Consider the following 27,889-nt stretch of genomic DNA (forward strand, 5'->3'; position numbering starts at 1 on the left):
GCATAGAGAATAAACCATTTTCCAAAATATATGCTAGATAAAATACAGCGTATTTTATTGTAAAATAATAATAATAATAATAATAATAATAATAATAATAATAATTTATTTATATCCTGGCCTCCCCAGCCAAAGCCGGGCTCAGAGTGGCTAACAACAGTAAAATAATACAGCATTCTAAAATCAATTCATTATAAAATCATTTCAAATCAAATTGATGGCAACCATTGGGCTAGAGTTCTGTGAAGAAATTACCAAAGGAGGGGGTCAGGCTGTGCCTTGACCGAAGGCCTGGTGGAACAGCTTTGTCTTGCAGGCCCTGCGGAAAGATGTCAAGTCCTGCAGGGCCCTAGTCTCTTGTGACAGAGCGTTCCACCAGATCGGAGACACAGCCAAAAAAGCCCTGGCTCTGGTTGAGGCCAGCTTAACCTCTCTGTGGCCCGGGACCTCCAATATGTTTTTGTTTGCAGACTGTAAGGTCCTCTGTGGGACATACCAGGAGAGGCGGTCCCATAGGTACAAGGGTCCTAGGCCGTATAGGGCTTTAAAGGTTAAAAGCAGTACCTTAAACCTGATCCTGTACTCCACCGGGAGCCAGTGCAGCTGGTATAGCACTGGGTGAACATGATCCTGCAGTGAGGACCCCGTAAGTGCGCACAAACACACACACTTTATACACCTATATTTAACATATATACACTCTCTCTGTGTGTGTGTGTGTCCTATCTGTTTATGCTAAAAACAAAAGTGTGGTTTTAACAAGCCTTTTGTTTTATGTTCTATCAATATCATTTTTAAGGAAGGGGGAAATTCTTTATTTTCAGGAGCGTTTTACAATTTTGACTGTGGCAGGTCTCAGGAAACTTTCAGTGCTTTGTCCCCTTTTGACATTTAGGGAATAGGTGTGTCCTTCAAAGACGAGCCACTTAATGCTGAGCAAAGTTTGGCATGTAAGTTTGAAAGGAGTGTGAACAATTCCAGGTCACTTTCTGCTGACATTTCTGACACCGAAGCCGAGTTCTATCAAGCGCTGTGACTCCCAGGTCCTCTCGGAATCCTTCAGTTCACCAGCCTTCTTCCTCATTGGCAATGTGCTTTTTTTTCTAAAATCAAAATACTTGCGGTGCTTTGCCATGTGGCATGAACTGGCTTTTCCTCAGGAAGGAAATTATCCTTTGAGGGTTTGGCTGGCCTGAAAAATATTTTGTTTCCAGGCAGGAAGGTCTTTCATGCAGTTCCAAAGCCCGAGAACTGTGCTTTGGGAAGTTTCTGGAGGATAGCTTTAACAATTGCTTTCCGAAAAGATGAGGTTGTGGGAAGTCAGTCTTAATGATTTGTTTATTTTGACTGCTGCACCACACCCTAGGTTGGGGCAGGTTGAAGTATGAGAACACATAAAATGTGCCTGTTCAAACACTGAGGTGCACAACAATTCAAGATCAGATTCCCTGGGGAACATGAATTTCCATAATTGTGGAACAGCCACTGAGAACACCATGCTCTGTGCCCCCGTTGCCTCAATTTAGTGCATGGGTGATATGACTAAGAAAGCTGCAGGGTCCAAAGTGCCCTTTAATTCTGTGCACATGCTTACATACACACACTTACCTGGGGCTTTACATGGATGCTTTGACAGCAGCTTCTCACACAGGTCTGACAGCCACTTCTGAAGCTTCGCTGAGATTCAGGTGTCTAACAAGGGTGAGACACCAGAAAGGGAGTGTGCCTTAGTTTAATTTCCCCATTAAATTATTTGTAGTTTAAATTCCAAGAATACTTTACTCACCTGGTGACCTGTTTTACTGACCCATGAAAACCTACCCCAAAACATATTTGGTTATTTAAAAAAACAAAAAACCCCACAACTAGACTAAGTAAATTCTTTTTATTCTGCAGAGCTTAATCCAGTAAATGAGTTATACCTAATTTATTTCTACTACTCTGCATTTCAACTGAGACAGTTATTATATACAATCAAAGGGGAACCAAATAATCGCTGGGTAGAAATTGAAATCAAGCTTCCTAACATCACTTGCCACGAGGTCTTCTGTTTAAGAATGTTAAACACAATCCATTCAAGTCTATAATAAATCCATTTACTAATTGTGCTATTTGGATATGGAAAACCTGGCAACCTAAACTTGCAGTTTAATTTCTCTATTAATCCCACTATCATATCATTTAGATTTTTTCCGGCCATAGAGCGATAAGCAATTTGAACACTGGGAATACAAAAGTTTATACACTATGAGATTTCTGTACCAATAATCAACCTATATCTATTAACAAAATGGAAAAACTCCTTAAAATTATTACACACACCTGTCAAACTCTGATGATTGGATAAAGTTTATATTCTTTACTTGGTCATTGTTATATTAACTTATGTGCCACTGCTCATTCTATGTACCTATTTTGCAGTTTTCTTTTTCCTCTTTAAATTTTTCTCTGTTGTTCTAATTGTTATCTCTGTTTTATATACATTATAAAACATACACGCCAGCTCCTAGGGACTGAGGCTGTCCCGTCCCGTCCCCCCCGCGCGTTGTTGTTTTTTTAAGGGGGCCAGGCCCTCTCAATGTTCAGAGAGCATTTGACTTCACCCCTTGCTCCTCGCAACGTTGCATCGGGCCCCCTCAATCAACTCGAGAAGATGGTGCCTCAGTTATAAAGTGAAATAACAAAAATAACTTTTTTAAAAAACAACAACACGTATTTGTTAGTCCTGGAAGGTTGCGAAATACAGTTTCTACTATCAGTGTTGCCTGAATTTAGAAGAACTATTGTAGGACAAACACAAAACCTGTAAAGGTGGTGGAAGGGGTAAAAATGCAAATTTCAAGTGAGTTAATAGCCACAACACTATAATTCACAGCTCTTGCATGTTTTGAAATAGAAGACTTATTGCAGATTTCTTGTTGGTTTTGAATGATTTATAAGGCTTTACTTGTGGCACAGTGTTGCAATCTATGTTGTCATGGAAATTCTATTGAATTTATAGTTCCATTTATCCAAAACGATTTTCCAGACTTCATTTCATGGTGAATCATATGGTTGTTACTCTGAGTACAAAGCAATTTCGGGGGGTGCTGGGGGGGGGAAGAAGTTTCACATTATAGAAAACATAGACACGATAGCAGTTAGTTGCCTTATCAAAATACAAATGAATGTAACATGCATCTTTTTCCCCCCGCTGAATCCACAGCAGCACCCCATGTGTGCTGAAAATTACAGCTTAAGGCTTTTTTGCATACATGTGCATGAAGTTGTCCTTACATGGAGGCTACTAGGGCAGCTGTCTTAACTAAGGCTTACTATTTCTCCATCCGGCAAACTTGGACATGATATTGACCCAATTTTGTTACAGATAAACGGCCTCGAGCCGAGAAATGCCTTGGTTCACATAGCTTCCTACGCAGTCTTTCCTCGCCTAGTGTTTTCCCGAAATTTTCTCCTGCATTTTTTTCTTTTCTTTTACACCATTCTCCACCAATTTTTGAGGGAGGAAAATTAGGCACTTGAAATTTATGAAAGGGGAAGGGAGAAAAATCAGAGATATTATCATGTGTGGGCAGGGCTGGATTTAGGTTTGATGAGACCCTAAGCTATTGAAGGTAAAGGGGCCCTTTATATGTCCAGCTGTTCTTTGTCAGCAGCAAATGCTTGCTGTTTTTTGTGTTGAATATATGCTATATGGTGATTTGTGGACCTGATAGGTATCTAAAGCCATTTGCACATAACAAAATAGGAGCCTACACAACACAAAACACTGTTGCTGTATGTAGGTTTTATTTTATTAGATTTTTATCTTATATTTTGGAAATGTACATCCAGGTGTTTTTTCCCCTTTAAATTTTTTGGAGGCCCCCAAGAGAGTGGGGCCCTAAGCTATAGCTTGTTTAGCTTATTCATAAATCCGGCACTGTGTTGGTTGTGTGCATGGCTTTTGTGGTGCTTATCGTCTGGTCCAGAGTGTTCAGTGGGCGACTGTGAGTGTCCTTTCTTTCACCTAGAAATCATTCCCTTTGGTCTGGATTTCCCTTTAAATCAGTGACTTCACCAATCTCAGGTGCTTGGTAGCTAGCCTCCCTGGCATTCACAAGCACAAGCCGACAGTGGTGTGGAGCAGTGGTGCTTCCCTGGGTCACTGCTGCTTACTAGAAGGTGGCAGGGAGGCCAGCACTGTTCAAACACACTGCCAGGAGTGTCATATCGACTCCTCCTATGGGTAACAGAATGTTTTGGAGCACAGTCCTACAATGGGCCATGAATTCTTAACTGTAGCTGCAATACTAAAGACCAGCAGCGTGCATCAGAGTCGAAAGGGGACTAAAAGATTATAAAACCCAGCCCTGTATAACAATGCACGGTTATCTAGGCAACACCTTCCCCATCCTTGATCACAGTGTGTACCCTGCTGTCACCTGCCTGTAGAACAGATAGCTTTGAATTAATCAATGTAATTAATCTGTCAGTTCTGCATGATTGGAAAGGGCAAAATATAAAGTCACTTATGAACACATTTTGTTCTCCCATTAACATGTCATTACGGAAGCTGTTCTCATATCTGCCCCACCTGTGACACTCTCATCGCATAGGAAGAACTGGGCCATGAGAGAGGAGCCCATGACTTGGTTCATTCCTGTATCAGCATTCCCAGGATGGTCATTCTCAAGATGAGTGGTGCTGGTATGGAATGAATGACCAATTTTGTATGAGTGTTATGTAAGGTCTAAGATACTGCCCCGACTCTTCTGAGATGAAAGAAAGTTCCTTCAGATACTCAGGATAGGTTTTGTCTGAACCCACATGTGAACAAATCCCATCCAATGACAACAGGTAGTGTGTTCTACCATTCCGCCTGGATACATCAGAGGTGATATGTGAAAAAGCAAAGTCTATTCTACTAATCCAGGTGGCAACTGCCCTTTAGCTTCCTCAGCATCCAAAATGCCACCTTTAGTAGCCATTCCACCTGATTATTATTACAATTATGTCTTTTGCAATCACTCATAGCCGAGTAAGATTGTCTTCCATAAACACAGTTTTAACAAGGAGTCCATAGGTGACTGTGGAGGCCAATTCTGGATCCACATATCCTCCCACAGTGGGGACATTGGTTTCTGGGTGGGAGTTGATCACGGTATGGATTTGCCAAGCGTGCCTTCCTCTAACATTACGTAAGAATGTCCTTACTTCCTTCTTTCCTCGCTATCCATTTTTCATTTTCTACCTATGCCATTATTTTTAAATTGCAGATTGCCCAGAGTGCATTAGCAGAAAGGTAAACATGCTCTGGTCCATGGGGTCATGAAAAGTCTAAACAACAACAACAACAACAATGACTAAACAACAACAACAAAAACATAGTAATAAATATAGTAAATAAATAAAAACATATTAAAAGGTGTAGAAAATAACTACTAAAACAATGAAGCAACAAGAGTGACGAAAAGTTTTCTTATTTTGGAATAATAAATGATGGGTTAATCCTAACCATTAATCAGATCGCTGTTGGAAGTTATGATTTGATGGCAGTCTTCTTCCACTGGACTCTGCTGCAGTAGGGACCCTCACTGTCCCTGGTGAAAGTATGGTGTTGTACATGCTAGAGAAGGGCAGAAGAAATAACTTTAACATTGCTCCTTCCTTTGCACATCTGGTAGGATATAAAAATTAGCAACTCCCCTTGCCAATTTCTGAAACCACTGAAGTTTCTGTTCCTCCAAATTTTAGAATGTTATCACTAAGCCCACTAATTTAAAAACCACTGAAGTGTCTGGTCCTCCAGATTTTATCACTAATAATAGAAGTCACAATACCACAGTGCTAAAGATACTTCAATCCACTAAAATCCAACAAAGTAACTGTGGTAGCGGACTGACCCGCACAAGAGAACTTCCCCTTCTTCTCCTTCCTCCCATGTGCCTCCCACATGCTCCAAATCTACTCTGGAGGGTTGGATGAAGACCCAGAGCGGAGCTGAGGGTGTGGTCCCATTCCACTTGTTCAGTGACTTCATTGGGGGGGAAATTGGTGGATTTGAGCATGCTGAACTCTGTGGGATTACGCCTGCAAATCCCACAAGCTCTAATGCAGTTGGCAGATGAGGGTATTCCAACAACCTTTTTTAATTTATTTCAGAAATGGGAGTCAGGTTGCAAAGTCATGCTGGTGTTTGTTTGTTTTTCTCACAAGAACAAGTAATCAAATGCACCGTGATAAAACTCTGAATTCCCTAAATATTTTTGCCATGCTTAAAACCTCACAAAGAAATTAGTTACGTGGATATAGAAGCTTTGCATACAATTTGGTTCCAAGCAAGAGATTTCACATCCCGCAGCAAATGGTGGTTGAGAATAATTCCTTCCTACATTGCAGCTGGGAGAGGTAATAATAATTAAAGATTAGTCTGTTCAATAGTTAGCTCCACTGAATCAAAGCAAATCGTTCAGACTACTTTCTTCAGTATTCTGAACTTGGAGTCCTTTTTTTAGCCCTGTATTCTTCCCAAAATATTTTGGCTTCCCAACAGCCTCTTTAATTATTGCCTCTGCAGTTAGCTGACTGATTCATTATAATGTTGGCTGTCTTAGAAGTCTTGCAGCTTTTTAAAACTTAAATTATATGATACCTCTGGATATGTAATAGTGATAATGGCAAACTCCCTATAGCTGAAGTACATTGGAATTCCTGATTCCATGTAGATGCTTTCATATTTGGTCAGATAAGGAGAAGGCATATAAAACACAGTATAGCGCTTTGCTTTCCTCACTTTCCTGAATTCTGGGAGGTTCCAGGGTGATCCTTTAAAGTTTCCTTATGAGAAGCAAAAACTGAACAGTTATGTTGCTCGTTTATTAAATTACTTATTTGCCGGTATGTTGAGCAAGGCTAGAAGGCTGGTGCTAGAAATGGCAAGTCCAGAAAGAGTGAGAGACAACATTTTTGTCTGGGCCTTCAACTCTCTAGCCTAGTAGCCTAGTAACCTTATCACAGTATCAGTCCCCCTCAGTGTGATGCAACAGCATTTGAATGAGGAGCTGGCGGTCCAGAATGTCTGGCTATGAGGCAAGGACGATTTACCGTGCCACTGCGACTCCACATTTCTGGCCAATGCTAAAGTAAGCCTCATGTGGGCTCGTGCAGTCTAAAAGTCAGGATATGAAACCTCCTCTTAATGTTCCTATGCTTGGGAGGGATGAGTGCTAAAACCCCCCTAAAATATAACCCTTTGGGTTGTATTCAGTTCCAGTCCTACTCAGAGTAGAACTCTTTGAATTCATGCCCATGACTAACCAAGGTAGATTAATTTCAACAGGCCTACTCTGTGTATTCTGGTTGGATGCAACCCATAGCATATTACACTGGTAAAAAAAATGGCTCTCAATCAATGCCCCTTTCCTCACTTACCCAAAAGAATATTGCAAAATTTAATTTCCTTCTAACGTTACGAGCAAAGATGGTCTAGAATGCTTTTGGCATCCTACAGACTATGCCAAGCTTACTGAATATTGTTTTCTTTCACATATTGTTGTCTTCTGCATAATATTACAAATATTTTAGACACTTTATTTGAGAATTGTTGTGTTTTAGTTTTCTCTGAATGGGAAGTAAAAATGTAGTTTATGGTCATTACTTGGGATTTTTATTTGTTTCATATAAACGGAGCTCAAGTAATCCAACCTGAAACCAAATTGTTTTGAATTTGAATATCAGTGCATGAATGTATCGTGTTGAAAATTGAGTGTTGTCCAAACCTGGAGGCTGTTAATTTGTAAGAGATTGCCAGGGATCTATGAGGTTGGGGATATGAAGGCAAAACAATTAAAATTTATCCTCCAGCTCTTCCAGGCAAATGTATTTTCTGCTGAATTCCCATTGGTACTTGTCAGGAGATATAAATATAAGGATGGCCCAAGAACGTAGCACAAATTTTTGGTTATCTAGCAATTCCCTGTCAGTACCATTTTCAGAATCGTGAGTATCTTTGCTGAAACAATGCACACCTCTGGTTTTCGTAGTTACAGCCCAGCATGTGACCTTACCCTGAGGAAGATGGTTGAAATAAAATCTAATTAAAACCCATTAAGTGGGTTATTTTGAAATATTAGGAAGTGAGCAATGTGCTGGTAAGGTTATTGGAAATGATGCTATGATTGTTAAAGTTAACTGAACATGCCTCTTTTTTCATGGGGAGGCTCCAAGGGAGGATTGAGATAGAATATGGCAGCTGTGAAACATTGCAGTGCTCCTGTTTTGCGTGTAATTCAAGAAGTTGAGTTTGAACTCCTGCTCCTGTTCTGGCCTAGATTTGCTGCAGACCAACAGGGGCATTTAGGTATTTAGTACTGGAACTTGCCAAAATGTGTGGCATCTCTTATCAAAGTACCAGAAGAAAAGGAATATGAATGAAGCTCTCTCATGTGGATAGAGGAATGGTATGGAACTGCAGGTGTTGCTCACACTCAAAGCAAGTCAATGCACAGGTGTTGGTTATATAGCACAGAAGGCCAGCCACATGTTGCCACCTATATGTATGGCCCTAATTTGCAGTGCATTTCTCTTAATAAATTAGGATGGCTCCTGCAGGAGAGCAGATGGAGTAAAGCTGTTTCTTGATTGCTTTCATATTTGCGTAAGCAATACATCACCATAGCTCAGCAGTGTGGCTCCATGACAACTAATCTGGCTGGTTGCAGTTTTTACTTGAACATACCGCCTTGTTTTATGCGTGTGTCTTCTGTGTACATAAAAGATATGGAAGAAAAATACGTGATGCCCAACCGTCTGCAGAGAGCCAACGATCAGGTGCTTGTAAGAGCGGCAGGTATCTTCAAATAGAAGCTTTATTTTTCGAAACCTTGAGGTGTTGTTTTCATAGCCATACTATGCTGAGGCATACTTGGATCAGAGGAGGCCGCACATGTCTCTCCCCTGGGGAGCATTTCTCATGTTGCTCAACCAGTGATCATGAGCATGACAGAATATAGAGCCTGCAAAAAAGAGGCTGCAGTGTTCTAAGCAGTCGTGTGATTCCACCATCTTTAACCTGGATTCATATGACGGCATGATCAGATGCTACAGTTTACCAGCAAAGAGAGACTTTATGAGTAACTTGGTTGCATACAAGTTGAAACTACTTTTTAGTTTGTGTGTGTGTGGTGTGTGTGAGAGAGAGAGAGAGAGAGAAAGAGAGAGATCCAGACCTTTCAATTCTGAAAGAATTTTCTCCAGGTTAACCCAGTGGAATTGTAACGCTTAGCATGGTTCACGTATCATGGTAAGCCAGCGACTGTTTAGATTCCAGCTGAACAGCAAGAAAACCATGCAACACTGGGTCAAGTGTTCATGAATTAATCGGTTTATAGCAATAAGCAGCAATAAAAGCACATTCAGAGCAAATTATACCTCATGCGCTGCCCATCTGCGTTAAACCAGGTGGTCAGTCCTACCCCAGTAAGCAGAGAACCAAGGTGGATCAACATCTCAGATATCTGTTGTTGAAGAACAAGGATTCTTTCCAAAGGTGTCAATGTTTAAATCAGTGTGATACATATGAAAATCAGTAGTTGGAGGCACAGCAAGCAATGCACATTGTTAACCCAAGGCATGGATACACAGGCAGGGCATGTGATCCATCTTAAGACGTCGATCCAACACCAACACCCCTTGCTATCCTATATAAAGGAATGGGGTGGAAAGTCCAGCACTCTGCCTAGAAGGTGGGATCTGCTCCATCTGTTTACACCTCATTTGGTATCTGCAGGACTTTGGTGATAGGGGAGGTGTCTCTGCCCCCTGAGGGACAAAACACCCCCCTCTGGAAAGGCAGGCCTAGACTCTGGGGTAGGTGGTACAATAGGTGCTGTGGGTGTGTCAGAGATAGTATCTGATGGCTGTGGAGAGGGAGGCAGGGTGAGGTGACAGGTTAGGCAAGAGAGCAGATTGAGGGAATCTCCCCCACACACACTTGGACCCTTCCCAGGATCCTCAGTAATAGGCTTCCCCGGGGCAAGCAGACAGAGACAAGCAGGATCCCTCCCCCAAGTCCCTGGCAAACCATCTATCTGCATCGTCCTGATTTGGCCCCCAATGCTCATCTCTGTGCTTATCTGGCTTCCTGGATCTCTGACCTGACTCCAGTTCAGACTGGTTTTAAGAGTCAAAATATCCCATATGGTCCAAATTAAGTGTGTGTAATAGTCAACAGCAATTTGCCCTCTTAACAGGAGAAGTTGCTTTCACAGATTTCAGAAGTCATTTTGAGCAAATCATCTTGGTATAATAATAATAATAATAATAATAATAATAATAATAATAATAATAATTTATTATTTGTACCCCACCCATCTGGCTGGGTTTCCCCAGCCACTCTGGGCGGCTTCCATAGAAACCAAAAATACACTAAAATATCACAGATTAAAAACTTCCCTGAACAGGGCTGCCTTAAGATGTCTTCTGAATTTCAGGTAGTTAGTTATCGCTTTTACATCTGATGGGAGGGCGTTCCACAGGGTGGGCGCCACTACCGAGAAGGCCCTCTGCCTGGTTCCCTGTAGCTTTGCTTCTCGCAATGAGGGAACCGCCAGAAGGCCCTCGGCGCTGGACCTCAGCGTCCGGGCAGAACGATGGGGGTGGAGATGCTCCTTCAGGTATACTGGGCCGAGGCCGTTTAGGGCTTTAAAGGTCAACACCAACACTTCGATTTGTGCTCGGAAACGTACTGGGAGCCAATGTAGGTCTTTCAAGACCGGTGTTATGTGGTCTCGGCAGCCGCCCCCAGTCACCAGTCTAGCTGCCGCATTCTGAATTAGTTGTAGTTTCCGAGTCACCTTCAAAGGTAGCCCCACGTAGAGCGCATTGCAGTAGTCCAAGCGGGAGATAACTAGAGCATGCACCACTCTGGCGAGACAGTCCGCGGGCAGGTAGGGTCTCAGCCTGCATACCAGGTGGAGTTGGTAGACAGCTGCCCTGGATACAGAATTGACCTGCGCCTCCATGGACAGCTGTGAGTCCAAAATGACTCCCAGGCTGCGCACCTGGTCCTTCAGGGGCACAGTTACCCTATTCAGGACCAGGGAGTCCTCCATACCAGCCCGCCCCTTGTCCCCCAAAAACAGTACTTCTGTCTTGTCAGGATTCAACTTCAATCCATTAGCTGCCATCCATCCTCCAACTGCCTCCAGGCACTCACACAGGACCTTCACCGCCTTCACTGGTTCTGATTTGAAAGAGAGGTAGAGCTGGGTATCATCTGCATATTGATGGACACCCAGTCCAAACCCCCTGATGATCTCTCCCAGCAGCTTCATATAGATGTTGAAAAGCATGGGGGAGAGGACGGAACCCTGAGGCACCCCACAAGTGAGAGCCCAGGGGTCTGAACACTCATCCCCCACCACCACTTTCTGAACACGGCCCAGGAGGAAGGAGAGAAACCACTGTATAACAGTGCCCCCAGCTCCCAGCCCCTCTAGACAGTCCAGCAGGATGTAATGGTCGATTGTATCAAAGGCCGCTGAGAGATCCAGCAGAACCAGGAAACAACTCTCACGTTTGTCCCTAGCTCGCCGGAGATCATCAACCAGCGCGACCAAGGCAGTTTCTGTCCCATGATGAGGCCTGAATCCCGATTGGAAGGGATCCAAATGGTCCGCATCCTCCAGGCGTGCCTGGAGTTGTTCAGCAACCACGCGCTCAATCACCTTGCCCAAGAATGGAAGATTTGAGACTGGGCGATAGTTGGCCATACTGGCTGGGTCTAAAGATGGTTTTTTAAGAAGCGGTTTAATGACTACCTCTTTCAGCGGATCTGGGAATGTTCCCTCACAGAGGGAAGCATTCACCACCCCACAGAGCCCATCGCCCAGCCCTTCCCGGCTTGCCAGGATGGGCAAGGATCAAGGAGACAGGTGGTTGGTTTCACGCATCCAAGCAGCCTGTCCACATCCTCGGGGGTAACGGATTGAAATTGATTCCATGCAACTTGACCAGACAGAGCTCTAGCACTCTCCCGCCCCAGCCCTGCTCCCACGGTGGTGTCTAGCTCCTTCCAAATATGAGTGATTTTATCTGCAAAAAACTTTGCAAAATCGTTGCAGGAGATCTTGGGGTCTTTACAAGGCCCCGGTGGTAAAGGTGGTTCCGTTAAATTGCGAACCACCTGAAAGAGTCTCCTGCTACTATTTTCTGCAGATGCAATAGAGGCGGTGAAGAAAGTCTTCTTCGCCGTCGCTATCGCCACTTGGTAGGCTTGACGTTGAGCTCTAACCTGTCTCCGGTCAGATTCGGAGTGAGTTTTCTGCCACCGACGCTCTAGCCGTCTCAGCTCCGAAGAAAACCATGGGGCTGTCCGGGCTCCATGCAATCGGAGAGGGCGCTTCGGAGCCAGACAGTCGATAGCCCTGGTTAACTCCACATTCCAGCGGGCGACCAGGGAATCAGCTGAAAGGCCATCAACATGGGATAAAGCATCCCCTACCACTCTCTGGAAACCATTTGGATCCATTAAGTGGCGGGGGCGGACCATCCGAATTGGTCCCACCTCCCTGCAGAGGGGAAGGGTCGCGGAGAAGTCCAGTTGCACCAGGAAGTGATCTGACCATGGCACTTCTTTTGTTTCACTTTTACTTAGTGTCAGATCACCCACGTCACTAGAGGTGAGCACCAGGTCTAAGGCATGTCCATGACTATGAGTTGGGCCAAACTTATTCAGGGACAGCCCCATGGAGGCCATGCTTTCCATGAAGTCCCGAGCAGCCCCTTGTAAGGTCGTGTCAGCATGGATGTTAAAATCCTCTAGGACAACCAAACTAGGTGTCTCCAGGAGAAAATCCGCCATGACCTGAAGCAGCTCAGACAGGGAATCCTTGGTGCAGCGGGGAGGTCGGTACACCAAAAGGAATCCTGTACTGCCCCTATTGCCCAACTTCCAGAACATGCACTCAGAAAACTGGATCTTCCCAGTAGGACGCCTGGTGCAAGCTAGTGACTTCCTAAAAATCACTGCAACCCCCCCTCCCCGCCCACATGACCTGGGTTGCTGTGCGTAAGAGAAACCTGGTGGGCAAGCAGCGGCAAGGACAGGCCCAGCTGCTTCCTCCAACCAGGTCTCTGTCACACATGCCCGGTCAAATCCTCCATCCACAATCAGGTCGTGGATGGCAGTGGTTTTATTCATCATTGACCTGGCATTACACAGCAACACCTTCAGGTCATGTGGGTTTCCCCTGTTGATTCCAGTATCCATCCGGTCAAGGCCAGACCTGGAGGCAGGGATAGTCTTCAAACAACGACTAAACCTGCCTCCTCGGTAATGACATGGTCTGGTCTTAGCGTAACTCCGCCTCCTGCCCATGATCACCGAGATTGGATGTCCCAGTGCTTCCCCCCCTGTGGAACTTGTCCCAGCCATCGTGTTGGCTGGGGCCCCACTCCCAGGCAGCCCTGATCCCGCCCCTTAAAACAAAGCACAAACTATACAGAACCAATAAAACAACAACAAAAAAATGGAACAGAACAATTATACTAAAATTAATCCCCAACCAAATATCCATCCCACCCACCCACCCCCAACAAAGGAAAAAAGGAAAAAAAGAAATAAAAATTCTTTTATTTATGGTAGGTTTAGCCATCTTAGTCGCCCCAGATATGAGCTTGGCACACTTACTTGCATTTTCTGTATGTTGCAACAAATAATAACTATTATTTATGCATTTGCAAAATCATCCGAGTTGTGGCTAGTTACTTAATTCCTGCTGAGGCACCGCAAGAAAATGGCCATTGTGCCCTTGACCACAAATTAGTCAATTTATTCTTACTTTACTGCCTTACCTGAAATCCAGCATGTAGACCGTCTTCCAACACATGGAGGTTTTCCATTCCCAACCTTCCTCTGACTTTGCCTTTCCCACTTAGATCCATGCTCTCTCACCCTAGGAACTTGTTCCAGCCATCGGGGTTGGGGGTTCAAACATCACTGAGCCAAAGATTTCATCTTGGTCCTCCCTGGTCTACAAACAACGCATTATTCATTGTCCCATCTTGGAGTCAATTTTGCAGCAAAGTAAAATTCTTTCCATTTTTCCACAGATGCAGATTTATTTCTACAATCCTGATGATTTTGACAGCTTTGGGACAGCGGTCCAAGAGAAAAGAATAATAGGAGCCATGGCTGTGTTTTTTCAGGTAAGTTGCTCATTGACCCAAACTCTGTGAAGCCAAGAGGTGGCAAAGTTTTCCCTCCCCACACCTCCTTTCTTTATCATTACTGTTGTTGTTGTTATTCATTGAATTGGTTCTGCTTTAATGGATGCATCTGTTTTCTCATTCACACCTGTCTAAATGAAGGATATTTTCTATTGTCTGCTGTGTGATTTAAAATGTAAATAAGTGTGTTTAGAAACATAATGGAAATCTTTGCATGAATTATTCTGATTTTTATAGCTGCTTGACTGGTGCACAGATTGGAGAACACATTTATCATAGAACTTACCTTGCTATTGAAGCATGTAGCTCAGGTTCTTGAAATATTAACGGGCCTCTTAGGCTGGAAGAAAACTTTAAATTCAGATGCAACTTGCCAGCATATTAATCAATATCCTCAGTTTTCCTGTCCTCCTTCCCCAATCTCTCTCTCCCTCTCTCTCTCTCTCTCTCTCTCTCTCTCTCTCTCTCTCTTTTTTTACTGTAGTAGCATCTTATTATAAATTGTCATGGCAACTAAATATCTCAAGGAAATCAGGTTTTCCAAGTCAGTGGATTTATGGAGCCCCTTTTTATAAAATGCTTTTTGAAAGAATGTGAATGTTCAGTTAGCTCATTTACAGGTTCAGCACACCTGAGGACTTGCGGTACTTTACAGGGGCCGCTGCTTATGATGGCTGACAGGTCAAGTCAAATTGAAGGGCTGTTCAGCTTCTTTGTCTCATTATATAGGAGAAATGGTTTTCCTTTTCTGAGTAAAGGATAAATTAAGGTGAAAGTGACGGTACAACCTTCTTCCGATAGGCTATCGCAAATTCAGGTGCACATAAGCTATGCCTTTCAGTGGAACACATCTCAAACAATACTCAAACTTTTGGGAAAAACACCAGTCTTTTCTTAGCCATTGTATTTGCTTTTACATCCACACTTCCTTAAGGGCTCAATTTCTTTTTACCACAATTGATAAAATATAGCAAGGGAAACATACCAACATCTAGCCCAAATCAGTAAATATGCTTGATAGAAATAATTTTCTAAAAGTTCTTCTGTTTTATATGGCAAGATAGTTTTCTGCTGAAAGATCATTGGAAACATAGCTGTCAGCTTTCAGATTTGAAAATAAGGGATCAGCAGCCTTGAAAATAAGGGATCAGCAGCCTCACCTGTCCCAGGGACAGTCTACGGGATATCTAACAATCCAGGATAGCAGCGGGAAGCAGCGGGAAATGGCACTGGGATAAGGGAATTTCCCGCAAAAAAAGGGAAGGTTGACAGCTATGATTGGAAGATCGGCCATTAAGGGCATCTTTCTCCGCTTGTCAGCGTTCTCACTGCTTCGCTTGACCTATCTTGGAGATTGTAGTGGCATAGTAGGAAAGGGACATTCTATCTTAGGAGCATAGGGTTAAATCTAACCCTTAGAGTGAAGCAATTTCTTCTCATGCAATGGAGCTCCACCCCACATGTCCTCTGCACCACCACCAAATCTGCTCCAGACGATTGCTGGGAAACCCAGAGCAGATTTGAATAAGGTATGAGGGGGAAGGAGATGTAGGGGATGTTATGATACATGACCAAAAGTTGGATACAACCTATAGGTTACACTATAAGTTACACTAGGAATGGGATTGTATTTTTTGTCAGTTGTGCTATGAAGCTAAACAAAAATCACTTTTATTACTGCTTTTTGAACCAGGCATTATTTTACTTTTGTAGGTGTGCTTTCTGTCTCTGACTTGATACTCAGATACTTGGTTATAATGTTGTTTTCTATTCATTTCCATTCATTTGAAAAAAGTCTAGTTTTAAAAATAAACCACTTGACATTAAACCAAGTGTTTCAACAGCTAGGAAGGTAATTGGCCAAATTAATTCAGTCAGAGATACCAGAGACAGAAAGGTGAAAATATTGTACTTTGTGAAACTTGCCTCCACAGTTATATATGTCTATAGACATTTATAAGGTGTATATATATAAAAAAGCGTGTAGCAGCAGAGATTTCATGGAGTCAGTTTGTGATGGCAGGTGGTTAAGAAATTTTCATATTTGTTATCTTCTGCCACCTGATATACATGTGGCGTCTATTTTATTTCCAGAAGAAGTTGTCTTTTATTTAAAGTCATGACTGTGTCTTTTAAAGACACAATTGAACTGTGTTTTTATCTTAATAGATCTTAGGAGCAATAATAAAAAGGAGCAGTGCTCTAAAATGTGTTGTAGGAAAAGATTTGTTGTGAGTCTTGGTCGATATAAATTGATTAGACACATGAACTCAGGTAGGGTGTGTTTTTGCTACTGCTGGTTTTATTCGTGTTTGATCATTTTTCCTTGTGTTCTGTTGTATTTTAATATATTTGTTTGACGTACAATGCCTCGGGAAAGTTTGCTTTTAAAGGTGTCCTGTATCACTGTTAAATAGATAGCAGAAGTTGTGGGTGGGGGCTGGAGAATGCTGCTGTGCTCCCTTGCATAGTGGTGGGGCAGGGTGAGGCACATAGCCAATAGAGTTCCAGATTGGTGGCATTGGTTTCCCAGATGCTGCCACCATCAGCATGGAGTATCACCATCTTCTTTCACCACAGCACCATCCTGGTGAACCATAGAACCTTAATCAATGGAAAAATCCTGTTTCACCTGGAAAGCGTAGGTTTCTAAGTTCAGTGAAACCATAAAGGTTATTTGTAGCACGCCTTTCAGCAATGTCAGGCCTTGTTATACAATCTAAAACCTTCTGGTGTAGTTTAGTCGCAGATCCAAAGATCTTACCCATCCATATGTGTGAGCCCTATAAATAAGTAAGCATGAACTATATTTTGTTTCTATAGTTCCCCACCCCCTGTGTGTGTGTGTGTGTGTGTGTGTGTGAGAGAGAGAGAGAGAGAGAGAGAGAGAGAGAGAGAGAGAGAGAGAGAGAGAGAGAGAAACAGGTGGGGTTCTGGTTTGAGCTAGCTTTCTGCAGTTAGGAATAAACAAGAATTAAAAAAAAATGATACTCATGTATTTTGTTTACTGTTTATTTTATGTATAGCCCATATGTACCAATAAACAGTTTAATAAAACCAATAGTCAACAAAACTGGAATAGTGAGATGCAGTGGGTTTTTCTGGGGGGACGCAGGGGTACACATAACCCTAAACATTTTGTGAATCTAAGTTTGGCCTCATTGAGGGGCAGTACTTCAATATGAGTAGGAAAATGAGAGTATCCCTAAACATTTTTTAGGCAAGGGGGGGGGGGGAAGCACTGGTGAGATGCACTATTATACCTTCTTTCCCAGTCTCTATACATACACACTCACCCATTTACTTAAATTCCATCTTCTGATGGATTTATCTGTAAGCCACTTTAGGACCCAATCTTGGCTGAAAAGCACATCCACCCACTGTGGATCATGGAGTGGATAGGAGACTTTGAATATTACTATCGTATCTAGGCTACCAGCAGATGATATCAATATCCATGTACTATGCACCAATTGGCTAAGGTTCATGCCTGAGACTTGCAACATAGGAAATGAAGACGGAGAATAGAATAGTTCTGGAAATCTGGGAAACAAATTACAGTCGCCTCAGCTATGGGGCAGTTCTGGTCTCAGTGTTCTATTGTTGGAGACGCTATACTGTGGGTCATATTAGCCAGACATGGCCAACTTCTGGCTCCTCCCACTTGCCAGAATTGGAATTTTGGGAGGTCGGGATTTGGCCTAGTGGCTGGATCCACTTCCACATTCCTACCTCTCACTACTATGAAAAGGCTGCTTAATGGACTTTTACAATACCCATACAGCACGTACTCTACTGAGTCTATGGATATATGATTCCATATCACTGCTCTGTTTTACTGCTTGGCTTAAAAGTTTAGTTTGGTTGATTTTTTTTTTAAAGTAAAAACTAGTGGAAGCTAAATTTGTGAAGGGGGTGGGTTGGGGGAATTAAGTGACCAGTGTTTAGAGTTTCAAATATCACAAAGCTTTGAAAGTCATGCTGAATATCAGAATATATTTCCCTGAGTTCCTGTAGGCTATTTCTATGCTCCATTTGGTTTCCATTGTGGTTGTAATCTCTGCTGCATATTGCATGCTGAAGCATCTCACTGTGAGTGGGAGTTAGTGAACCATATCTTAGGAAGACCTCATGAAATAAAAAGGTTTCTCCCTAAGCTATTACAGGTTGAATGCTCCTTTTAACCTTGTTTTATGCAGCATTACGGAAATATTCTTACTATTACTGAGATTTCACTGTAATCTCTGCCTGGAAACTTCAAATTAAAAAAGAAGTCGCCACCCTACCCCGTGGACTTGCTGCTTTTATACATACCCCTTTGCATACAAAAATACAAGGCATCGAATCACCAGTAATTCAGAGCTATTAATAACGATTAGTGCCAGACATAGTTTACCCTGTACATTTTTTAAAACATGTCATTGTGAGACCTTGTTAATATGGTGGCCTCTTACACATCACCGAAAAGGACATTGATTAGCATAGTATCTGCATATGCTAATTTATACATATCGATACAGGTGCCAAAATAATCATTAGAATTTAAATAGGAATGGAGTTTATTTCTTTCCGTACTGAGGAAGATTAGCAGGTGCTGTTGATGGGCAATTGCAAGGCTTCTGCTCTCCTTTGAGTTTTTTTACCTTTAACCTTGGACAACACAGCTCTTCAAAAAGAAGGTTCCTTCAGATAAGAATTGTTCTCTGTAAAATAGGATACTACACTGGTACCTCAGGTTAAGTACTTAATTCATTCCAGAGGTCCGTTCTTAACCTGAAACTGTTCTTAACCTGAAGCACCACTTTAGCTAATGGGGCCTCCTGCTGCCGCTGCACCACCAGAGCATGATTTCTGTTCTCATCCTGAAGCAAAGTTCTTAACCTGAAGCACTATTTCTGGGTTAGCGGAGTCTGTAACCTGAAGTGTATGTAACCTGAAGCGTATGTAACCCGAGGTACCGCTGTATAGCCTCCCCACAGATTGCCATTCAGCCTTAGGCTGAAGAGCTGCAGAAAAGGGATCCCTTCTAAGGAATAGGTTCTACTGTACAACTACTCTTACTGTCGAAATATTTCTCCTAATGATCAAGCAGAATTTTACCATCTTGTAACTTGAGCCAACTTTAGACCTGCCCTCTTGAGCAGCAGAGAACGTTATCTTAGTAATTGTTAACAGTGTCATTTAAGTGGCACCGCATGGCAAGAGAGAAGGCCGAGGCAGAGAAAAAAGTGCCTTTCCTAAACCCGTATTCTTTGCCACTACTGCTCTCTCTCAACTCTTTAGCAATAGCTGCAAATCTTTTCTTTATATTTATATTCTATATTTAGTGTTACATTGTACCATGTAATTATTGGTGGCACTTTTAAAAATTAAGAACCCTCAGGGTTGGTTTTTTTGTTGGTTTTTGGTGGGTCTTGTTTAATAATTTCGCCTTAGCCATATTAAAGTCTTCTTACTCAGTTCATTAGGTTTCAAGGACAATTGCCAACAGCCAGTACATTGGGATTGAAATGAGTGAAATAAGATGTTATTGCACCCTTATTTTGTTAGCAATGAGTGCATATCCCACCGTTCAGCCCTTAGAAGGGCCTGTGAGGTGGCTTGCAGTTTTATAAAGAAAGGCAGACGTTGATATTTACAATTACAATTTAAAAAAACAGAGCCATGAAACGTATGGGCAATCAGAGAGCTTTGCGGCACATTAAAAGAGTCAAGAATTTTGTTATGGCAGAATTTTGTTCAGTTGGTCCCTTCATGGTTTGTCTGCCTGCTTGTGTGAAGGGAAGAGGAAAGCAGGGGTGTTCAGGCTGCATACACTAGCACACAAATAATTCACATTGTGGCTCACTAAACCATACTTTATGGCTTAGTGCTACATGCAAATGGTAGGACCCCTGGTATAAGGCAGCTTCCTAGGTTCCCCCAATTAGTTTTGTAAAAAAGAAGAAGAAGAAGAAGCTCTTGTACCAGTTTCCAAGCTGCTTTTAGAATTTGAGAGGAATGTAAACAGTCGGGGTTCTGAGTGGCAACTTCTTGGGTAAAATTCAATTGCGGATTGTGACTGTGGACTATATTTTTAAATGTTCTCCGAATATTCCACTCAGAAATGTCACTTCCAGCAGCTGTCAGTGCCGCTGACCTGATGAATGAATAAAATTACAAGGTTAAATATAAAGAAAAATCTCTACAGCTGCAAGCTGCATGTGTCCGTAGGTGCTTAGCTTACTTTGTTTCAGAATGTGGTTACACACTCCAAGCGGCAATTTTGTGAAAATAGCTCTGCAGGGGCTTCGCTGCCTTTCCTCAAGGATTCCAGCCAACCTTCTTTTTCAGCTTGGAAGTAAAAGAATGTTTTGATCTCAAATCCTGTGAACTATGAACAAGGTGCAAATATTAAAATTTACATCACATATGAATTTTGTTATTTAACGGCCTTTTCTACAACACATTAAAGCTTATGTTTAATCTTCATGTCAAGTTTTTCAAAGCTCAGGTAGGTGGCTGTTCAACTGGAGTTCGATTCATTGTCTTCTTCTTCTTTGGCGATCACTTGTAGCCAAGATTGTCTTCCATAAACACGGTTTTAACAGTGAGTCCGTAAGTGACTGTGGAGGCCAATTTTGGATCCACATGCCCTTCCACAGTGGGGACATTGTAGTTCAGGCTAGACAAGGCAGATTGGAATTTGGCTCGTAAGTGAATTCACACAAACCCCTCCATGCAGTTGGGCAGAGTCTCTTTCACTGAGGAGCTCCACCCATGTACATCTATATCGGCTTAGAACTTCAGTGTGGTGTAGTGGTTAAGAGTGGTAGACTTGTAATCTGGTGAACTGGGTTCGATTCCCCGCTCCTCCACATGCAGCTGCTGGGTGACCTTGGGCTAGTCACACTTCTCTGAAGTCTCTCAGCTTCACTCACCTCACAGAGTGTTTGTTGTGGGGGAGGAAGGGAAAGGAGAATGTTAGCCGCTTTGAGACTCCTTTGGGTAGTGATAAAGCGGGATATCAAATCCAAACTCTTCTTCAGATCCAAACTTCTTCCAAAGCCCGTTGAATCTATGGATGTTGGGAAAGTGTGTGGCAGTGGGTTGGGCTAGATTACACAGTGCACTTCACACATTCTTTCAACATGTGGATGCGATCCTGTGGACCCTTCTTCTACAAGTGATTTGTTCATTAATACGGTTGCACATGTTTCATCACCTCAAGTGTTTTCAAGTTCTTCTCATTTATCTTCACAGCACATTTGGTGTCATGTAGGAGTCTGCAGCCTGAATCAGTCTTGACAACATTGAGCTTGGTGGACTAATAGTCTGGTGTGCTATAAGACAAGTCTCTTGTTCTTTTATTCCTTCCTCACTCAGGTGGAAAGGTAGAGACTTAACCATGGCCAAGCTAAGGCCAAACAAGCAACAGAGGTGTTGTTTTAAATAAAGGAGCCATGGTTTTAAAGAGAGTTAAGCAGGAAGCAGCTTTGTAGCAAAATTTCATTTCAAATATGAAGCCTTAGAGAAGAACATTCACCTCAGAGGAATGTACAGATAGAAGAGCCTTCTTGACGCTGTTTACTAAACTTTTTTTATAATTTTACCGACTTTCTCTTGTCACAATTCCCCTTTACGCTTACAGGATTCTAGACTGTAAGTTTCCATATTTTGCCCTCAGTTTAGGCCAGGGTTTCCCACACTTGGGTCTCCAGCTGTTTTTGGACTACAGCTACCATCATCTCTAGCTAACAGGACCAGTGGTCAGGGATGATGGGAACTGTAGTTCAAAAACAGCTGGACACCCAAGTTTGAGAAACGCTGGTTTAGGCCATTATAAACTCCATGTAGGCATGTCTAAGTCTGATAATATCTTTAGCTGCTGTCACCATAAAGTCTTGAACCTGTGTCCTTTAGCTGAGAGTGTGGTTCTGTGGTGTTTGGGGATGGGAATTTCTATACCATGCAGCATTTCAAAGTGGCAGGGCTCAACAGGGACTTTTTCAACCATTCTCCTAAAAATTGTACCACTCTACCTACTTTTTTGGGGACGCAGGTGGTGCTGTGGGTTAAACCACAGATCCTAGGACTTGCCAATCAGAAGGTCTGCGGTTTGAATCCCCGCAACGGGGTGAGCTCCCGTTGTTCGGGCCCTGCTCCTGCCCACCTAGCAGTTTGAAAGCACGTCAAGGTGCAAATAGATAAATAGGTACCGCTCTGGCGGGAAGGTAAACAGCGTTTCCGTGTGCTGCTCTGGTTCACCAGAAGTGGCTTAGTTATGCTGGCCACATGACCCGGAAGCTGTAGGCCTATAGAGCGAGATGAGCGCCGCAACCCCAGAGTCGGCCACAACTGGACGTAATGGTCAGGGGTCCCTTTACCTTTACCTACTTTTTGGAAGACCGGAGTGCCTGGCGTGCTCTGGTCCATGGGGTCACGAAGAGTCGGAAACGACTAAACGACTAAACAAAAGCAACCTACTTTTATCCTGCTGAGGAATTTATGCAGTTGCCATGATCAGATAGTCCAGTAAGCATCTGGAAATACATGACCCAGGACAGAGTAGAACCGGAGAGGAATGAATAAATATTAGGAAAGGGGTGTTGGGTTAGGCAGAGTTCAAAATCAAAGCATAGAAGGCATAATGGAGGGAAGCAAGCAGACTGCAGCCACAATATCAGTAACTGATTGCTGATATCAGGAAACCATGAAGTTTATTAAGGGCAGCGTTCTCCAACGTGGAGCCCTTCAAATATTTCGAAATCTAGGGCATCCATTCCAACTGGCTGTAGAATATTGACCAAAGGGCTACTGTAGAAAATGCTACTTGTAACAAAATGCTACCTTGGAAGAAAAGAGGGCTGTGTTCCCTTTCCTTTCTAACCTGATGGACGGATGCTTCAGCCTGAGGATGGACTTGCATGTGACATGTAGCTCCATGTTTTTGAGGTGGGGGCTTGTTTATGCAATGCTGCCCCTGCGGCTGTAGTTTGACCTCAAACCATGACTTAGTTCAGTGGCATCCAGTATCGAGACTCCAGAGAAATGGTTGACGATGGAACATTGTTGACATATATAAGAATTATGTTTGTGTAGTTATGCAAGCAAGAGTGCTGAGTGGTGTCTGAGATAACTTGAGTTGCTAGTTTGATTGTGTGTGTGTGTGTGTGTGTGTGTGTGTACGCGCGCGCACACACACACCTCTTGTTTTGTTTATTCTTTTCCGTCTGTTCTCTGCCAGCAGGCATTTGGAGTCCTTGGATCATGATGGCAGCAACCTGCTGTGTTCTGAACTTTTCTATCCACAGGTTGACTGTGTGGTGTAAGAAGATAGCATTCTATAAGTGCACATTTAGAGCTCCCTTTTGTGGTATGAACAGTTGCATGGTAAATTTTAGTACGGCACGGGAACATGAAAACTCAGACCTTGGCTGCATTGTCTCCAAAATGTAATATCTTAATTTGAAATCCCGTTGTGGAATGAGACTCTTAATGCCTGTTGAGTTACAGCATGCACGATATCAGAACACAGACCTGTGCAGTGTCAATGGATATTTATCATAATGTCACTTAGTCTTTCCTTTTGTTGGGTTATTTAATAAATTTATATATCCTCCCCTTTCATCAAAACGCCACGGGACAGTTTACAACATACAATATAATAAAACAATATAATGTTTTATAACAGAATGCTCATTAAATGCAAAAAATTAAAACTTATATAGATACAATTCATAATACAGTGGTATCTCGGGTTACATACACTTCAGGTTACATACGCTTCAGGTTACATACGCTTCAGGTTACAGACTCCGCTAACCCAGAAATAGTACCTCGGATTAAGAACTTTGCTTCAGGATGAGAACAGAAATCTTGCTCTGGCGGCGCGGCGGCAGCGGGAGGCCCCATTAGCTAAAGTGGTGCTTCAGGTTAAGACCAGTTTCAGGTTAAGAACGGACTTCCGGAACGAATTAAGTATTTAACCTGAGGTACCACTGTAATAAGCAATAAGCATAAGCAATACATAATGAACAGCAATGTCACCCTATTTCCAGTGTCAACCCAGCAATGAAGCTCCCAATTCAGCCCCTAAGAAATACGAGATAAATAGTGTAAGTTATTGTCTACTCATCTCAGGTACAACTATAAAACATTTAATAACAGCAGCATGATGAAAAATATCGGGGGGGGGGGCAGCGGCACCATACCTAAAGTGTAGAAATAGTGTACAAAGTGCAAATACTTCTCTCCCTCTACAACACTAGTTCTTAATCCTACCTCACCACAGAAAATGACAGCCTCTCATCTCTCATCTGGGTGCTTTCTTTTCTTCTCAGTCTCTCTCTCTCACCCTGGGAGATGTCCACTTCCGCACTTTTCTCTCGTGGTCCTGTTGCCATCTATCTGCCACTTTCAGGGTTTGCATGTTAGAGAATCACCAATACGTGTGTGTGTGTGTGTGTGTGTGTGTGTGTGTAGATATGTCTTAAGATGAGATGTGCATCCCCTCCCATTTTGTGGAGGCTGGCATTGGTGGCTTGCTAGGAAGCGAATATGAGAGGGGTCCTAACTGCATCCTTTCTATGACTTTTTGTCTGAAAATAATTTGCACAAAATAATTACATCACTTTCAATGGAATCTGTTTTCCACCTCACACCAGCTTTTCAGTCAAGTATAGTGTGGAGTTCATTCTCCCAACACAAGTTTTGAAGAGAACATTTATTTTTTTATAAAAATCTTAGCCAAATCTGCCCATTATTTTTTCAGTGTTGCTTTGTGGGGATGGCTGTGTGTGTGTGTAGGGGATATATCTAAAAAAGTGGCCCTAACATTATTTTTCTACAAATCTGTCTTTCAAACGTAGGAACCAGGTGCATCAGAGCTCAGTAAGTGCTTCAAAATGGTGTTTGAAAAGTGGGGTCAGAACAAAAATACGCTATAGATTATCCCATTGAAGGTAAAATCATGTATACAATGCTATGCTGGAACTGGTTCTTATAGCTTTTTTGTTTTTGTATTCAATTACCAATCAAATCAATTCAGATCAGCTTATTTTCTGCCACGTTCCATGAAGATGTTGTGTAAGATATTGAAATTCAAAACAAATTCCCTTGTGTTGCATTTGCAAGCCTATATGCAAAATTGTTCTATTTTAGGGAGTAATTTTTATTCGTGCCATCTTTTCTAGAATTCAAGCCCTTTTTGTAACTTTAAAGCTTGCATTTCAACTTATTCAGTTCATGAATAGCTAGCCAAGCAATATAAAGTATATGAAGCTCTCAAACCCCTAGAAAGTCACAAGGGAGAGAGAAAGAAGGTTTCCATAATGGAGAAATTTGTGATACGCTGGTTTCAGCTGTGAAGTCCCCAGAAAGTTTATTGTGTAGCTGGTTCCTGGGCACTGCCATTGTTTCGTATGGAGATATGTGTACAGTGAGGTATCCAGTCCTTTTTGAGAGGTGATGGGATATTACATTAGAAAATAAGTGACAGTCATTGATTAAAACAATTCTTCCTGTTAATGCCTTTGTTTGCACATAACACTAAGCCAAACAATGACTTGGCCCGATTGAGCAAATGTGTAGCTGCAGGACAGGGGTTTGCAGCTGCTTTGCTCTTCCCTGGTCATTTTGGTCCTGAGCTCCACCGAGCTAAGCCGTGGTTTGGCTGAGTGTGTTATTTGAACCTGGGCCTGTGGTTTAGTTCTTGCAGACAAATTATGAGCTGTAAACCATAGGGCAAACCTTGGTAACAGCTCTCAAGGAGCCTGCTGTAACGTTTGCTCATTCACACTCAGCCATGGTTTGGTTTAGTGTTATGTGTGAACCAGCCCACTGTTTCACATGGCCCATCCAAGAGATGGGGTGAAGCACCTCAGGTGGTGGAGGCACAAGAGGTGATGCCCCGCCCACCCTACCGCTTCCATCATCAGTGACATTTTGGTGAGAGGAAGACATTCCAGCGCACAGCGTTGCTGCTTCTCTTCCCCATCCCGGGGCAAAGAAGATGAATCCCAAGGCCTTGAAGAATGCCCTCACTCTCTCCGACTTTTGGTGAGAGGGGTGTATTCCACTGGTGGTGCAAATGGAGTGGGTGAGCGGTAGGTGCAACATTCCCATTTTGCTTCAGGCAGTGAAACGAGGTGGGGTATATTGTTGGGGGCAGTATGCTTCTGAATTCCAGCAGCTGGAAGCCGCTGGAATCAGGCCCTGCTTGAGGGCTTCCCATATGGAGAGTGCAGTTCTCATCGACATCTAGTTGGCCACTTTGGGAACTGGATGCTGGAGTAGATAGGCCACTGTCCTGATCTGGCAGGCTGTTCTTACGTCCATGCAGTTTAAAACTTTGCCACACGTTTAGCTATGGGGCCTTTATGGTGAGGGTGCAAAGTATCTTCAAAGTGTTGGTGCTGACCTTTAAAGCCCTAAATGGCCTCAGCCCAGTATACCTGAAGGAGCATCTCCACCCCCATTGTTCAGCCCGGACACCGAAATCCAGCTCCGAGGGCTTTCTCGGTGGTGGCGCCCGCCCTATGGAATGCCCTCCCATCAGATGTCAAAGAAATAAACAACTATCTGACTTTTAGAAGAAATCTGAAGGCAGCTCTGTTTAGGGAAGTTTTTAATGTTTGATGAATTATTGTATTTTAATATTTTGTTGGAAGCCACTCAGAGTGGCTGGGGAAACCCAGCCATATGGGCAGGGCATATTATTATTATTATTATTATTATTATTATTATTATTATTATTATTACTACTACTACTACTACTACTACTACTACTACTAATTGGCACAACAAACTGCAAAAATGTTTTTGAACGGTAAGTCTCTAACATAAGAAGAGACTGCTGGAGCAGTGGCCCATCTGGTTGAGCACGCTGTTCTCACAGTGGCCAACCATTAGCCCATGGCAAACCCAAAAGAAGTAACTGAACACAACAGCCATCCTGCCCATTTGTGATTCCCAGAAGCTGATATTCAGCAGCACAAGTTGGCATTTGTTTATACTGGCATGTGTTCTTGTAGCTCATGCACTTTTGCTCTTGGTTTGCCATGGATTGAAATGGCCCTTGTGCTGCTCCATAGCTGGTTTTTCTGTGCTTCTACTTGTTATACATTGCAAACAGAAAGTGACATAATAAGTATTTCACCGAGCAACTGAACAGCAGCATATTTTTTTTGCCTCCAGCTCACTTTGAGACCATTGCCTCATTTTCCTTGCGCACAAAAGAGAGAAAACCCATAGTCATTAGGAGGCTTCTTTCCTTGGTTGGCTCTGTGTGTGTGTGTTTTGTGCATATGAAAAAGTGGAATTAACTGTAGGGTTTTTCTTGTTCGTTAAATTGGAGTTACTAGGATAATGCAATTGTTTTTGTAGCATTTGGGGAGCATCTCACAAAAGTCGTCCTTTTGGTGAAAGTGTGTGACATATGTGAATATTTGTCTTTGTGTTGTTTAGGTTGCCAAAAGCAGGACTACCCAACTGCTCTGCCTTCCAGGCATTGTTGGACCTCCATCCCCCATCATAATCTTTGACTGTTGGCCATGCTGGCTGGGGCTAATGGAAGTTGGTGTCCAGCATAAACCCTTACTAACATGAAATATTTCCAGATAATCTGTTTTTCTAAATGTTTTTCATGCATGATTGCATTTGCTATTTAGAGAGCATACATACTAGCATGCCAAAAATA

General features: G+C 42.7%; 1 protein-coding gene across 6 annotated transcripts in view; it reads left to right on the forward strand.

The window, feature by feature from the left end:
* Positions 1 to 27,889, forward strand: part of PTPRG (protein tyrosine phosphatase receptor type G) — a 538,241-nt gene that overhangs the window by 335,622 nt on the left and 174,730 nt on the right. For all 6 annotated transcript variants that reach the window (XM_083600381.1, XM_083600382.1, XM_083600384.1 and 3 more), the window contains exon 5: positions 14,095 to 14,190. In XM_083600381.1, coding sequence (XP_083456507.1) covers positions 14,095 to 14,190 — 96 coding nt within the window. The remainder of the gene's footprint in view (positions 1 to 14,094; positions 14,191 to 27,889) is intronic.

This window comes from Podarcis filfolensis, assembly GCF_964270895.1.
Source record: "Podarcis filfolensis genome assembly, chromosome: 2".
NCBI classification, from domain to species: Eukaryota; Metazoa; Chordata; class Lepidosauria; order Squamata; family Lacertidae; genus Podarcis; species Podarcis filfolensis.